Raw genomic sequence first — 1937 nt, forward strand, 5'->3', positions numbered from 1 at the left:
CTCCCTCTCCCCGAGTTACCGGGTTTGAATTAAATCTCCCTCTCCCCCAGTTACCAGGAGTGAATTAAATCTCCCTCTCTCTGAGTTACCAGGTTGTTGGAAGCTCTTGAGGCAGGTCGTTGGGGATTTTAACAGGCCTGGTCTTTCCTACCCTTCCGTCATGTATGCGGTCACACCATGTTTGCCTTCGGGCTGCCTCTTTATTTCAAAAATATAGTTTATTCATAAAAATATCTTCCTACACACAGGGTCACTGAAGCAGTTTGATTCTGAGCAGTAACATGTGAAGAAACAAACATTGGAGTTTTAACTGTAGCCAGCAAACAAACCCCAAGGCCTTTCTTACTTGTACAAGATTACATTTACATATGTTTGAGGCACCAGGAAGGTCCAATAACCCCCCCCCCCCCACCCCTGTTTAACTTCAGTGGGAAGGCTCCAGCATCCTTTTGTGGCAACGTGTTCACCTTTGGCCTGGCATGGGTGAGCTCAGGCCTGGTGTTAAGGCGTAACTGGATCCAGAGGCTCATCTCGCAGCGCCCCCCCCGTCCGGTTTCCATCTCTGAGACAGATTGACTGCTCTGGGGAGAGGGTCGGGGGCTGGGGGAAGCTATGCAGTAGGAGATGGAGGCACCGTGGGAAGCTCACTGTGTCGGAAACCCCACCACCCCCAAGTCTCGTTCTCCGAGGATGTGGTCTCCGACCCCCTTCTGCAGCAGCTGGGTGGACTTTAAACCTGATGAACTGAACGGGAGGGGTGTCTCAGTGATACTGACTGTCATCAACTGCCATCAAAATCCACCCAGGTCACTAATGTCCTTCAGGGAAGGGAAATCTGCTGTCCTTACCCAGTCTGGGCCTACGCGTGACTCCAGAATGACCCCCCCAGCTATCCTCTTAAAGAGCCGAGCAGGGACCTACGTTGTGGGCAGTCTTGGGTGGGTGAGCTAGGGGGACGGGTACAACTGCCAGTTGGTGATGCCCATGAAGGAACGCAGAAAGGAAATGGTTGGGGAGAGTGAGCTGAGATGAGTCTGGGATTGCTACCGAGGGCCTTGGGGAAAGAGGAGTTATCTCCTTTTCAGCTGGGAGGCCCAGAGAGGGTCGGGAGAAAGGGCTTTCATTTCTTCCGTCTGCAATCAGTGCCCAAACAGACCCCCATGGCTCTTGCAGACTGAAGGGCTAGGTTTGAAGGGCTGAACAGCCTCCTCCTAAACCCCCCTCGCCCCGTTTCTCTCGTTACATGCTGTTTTCCATTGACCTCACTCTCAATTCCATTGGTCGCCATTGGCTACAAGAACGATGGCGATGGAGTAGGCCACTCGGTCCATCAAAACCTACCTCCCCCAGCTTCGCCCATCAGCCATTTTGGAATTGGAGGTCACTCATTCCACCTGCTCAGCTCTAACCTGTTCTGTATTTGTCCCCCCCCTCAACACAACCTGACAGATACACGGCTGTTGCCATGCCGATGCTGTATAACACACAGTATAGTTCCAAGCGGAGGGTCACATTGATGATAACTACTGTCTGGGTGCTCTCATTCGCCATCTCCTGCCCGCTCCTCTTCGGGCTGAAGAACAACCCAGGTAAGCCACGGGCTTGTGGGGGGTGGGCGGTTCTCAGTAATTCCCTCAGCAGCCCCATTCCTGACAGGGGGGTCTCCGCACTGTTCCTCTTGATAGATGCTGCCAGGCCTGCTGGGTGTCCCCATCTCTTGCTGGTATTGTCCCAGAACCCCGGCATCAGCAGGACGTTGATTAATCCTCCCTCCCTTGTGTTTCTACCCAGCTTCCCCCTTCAACATTCAGGCACAATACCACTTCCCCAATCCCTGTGTGAGCGAGTCCCACATTCCTGCCCCCACTCCCTGTGGGAGCGAGTCCCACATTCCTGCCCCCACTCCCTGTGGGAGCGAGTCCCACATTCCTGCCCCC

General features: G+C 54.0%; 1 protein-coding gene across 2 annotated transcripts in view; it reads left to right on the top strand.

Annotated features, from left to right (window-relative positions):
* LOC109938748 (D(2)-like dopamine receptor) overlaps nucleotides 1-1937 on the top strand; it is a 19731-nt gene that overhangs the window by 9341 nt on the left and 8453 nt on the right. For both annotated transcript variants that reach the window (XM_048620625.1, XM_048620626.1), the window contains exon 4: nucleotides 1450-1589. In XM_048620625.1, the coding sequence (XP_048476582.1) occupies nucleotides 1450-1589 (140 nt within the window). The remainder of the gene's footprint in view (nucleotides 1-1449; nucleotides 1590-1937) is intronic.

The sequence above is a fragment of the Rhincodon typus genome, chromosome 47 (genome assembly GCF_021869965.1).
Source record: "Rhincodon typus isolate 14 chromosome 47, sRhiTyp1.1, whole genome shotgun sequence".
Lineage (NCBI taxonomy): Eukaryota > Metazoa > Chordata > Chondrichthyes > Orectolobiformes > Rhincodontidae > Rhincodon > Rhincodon typus.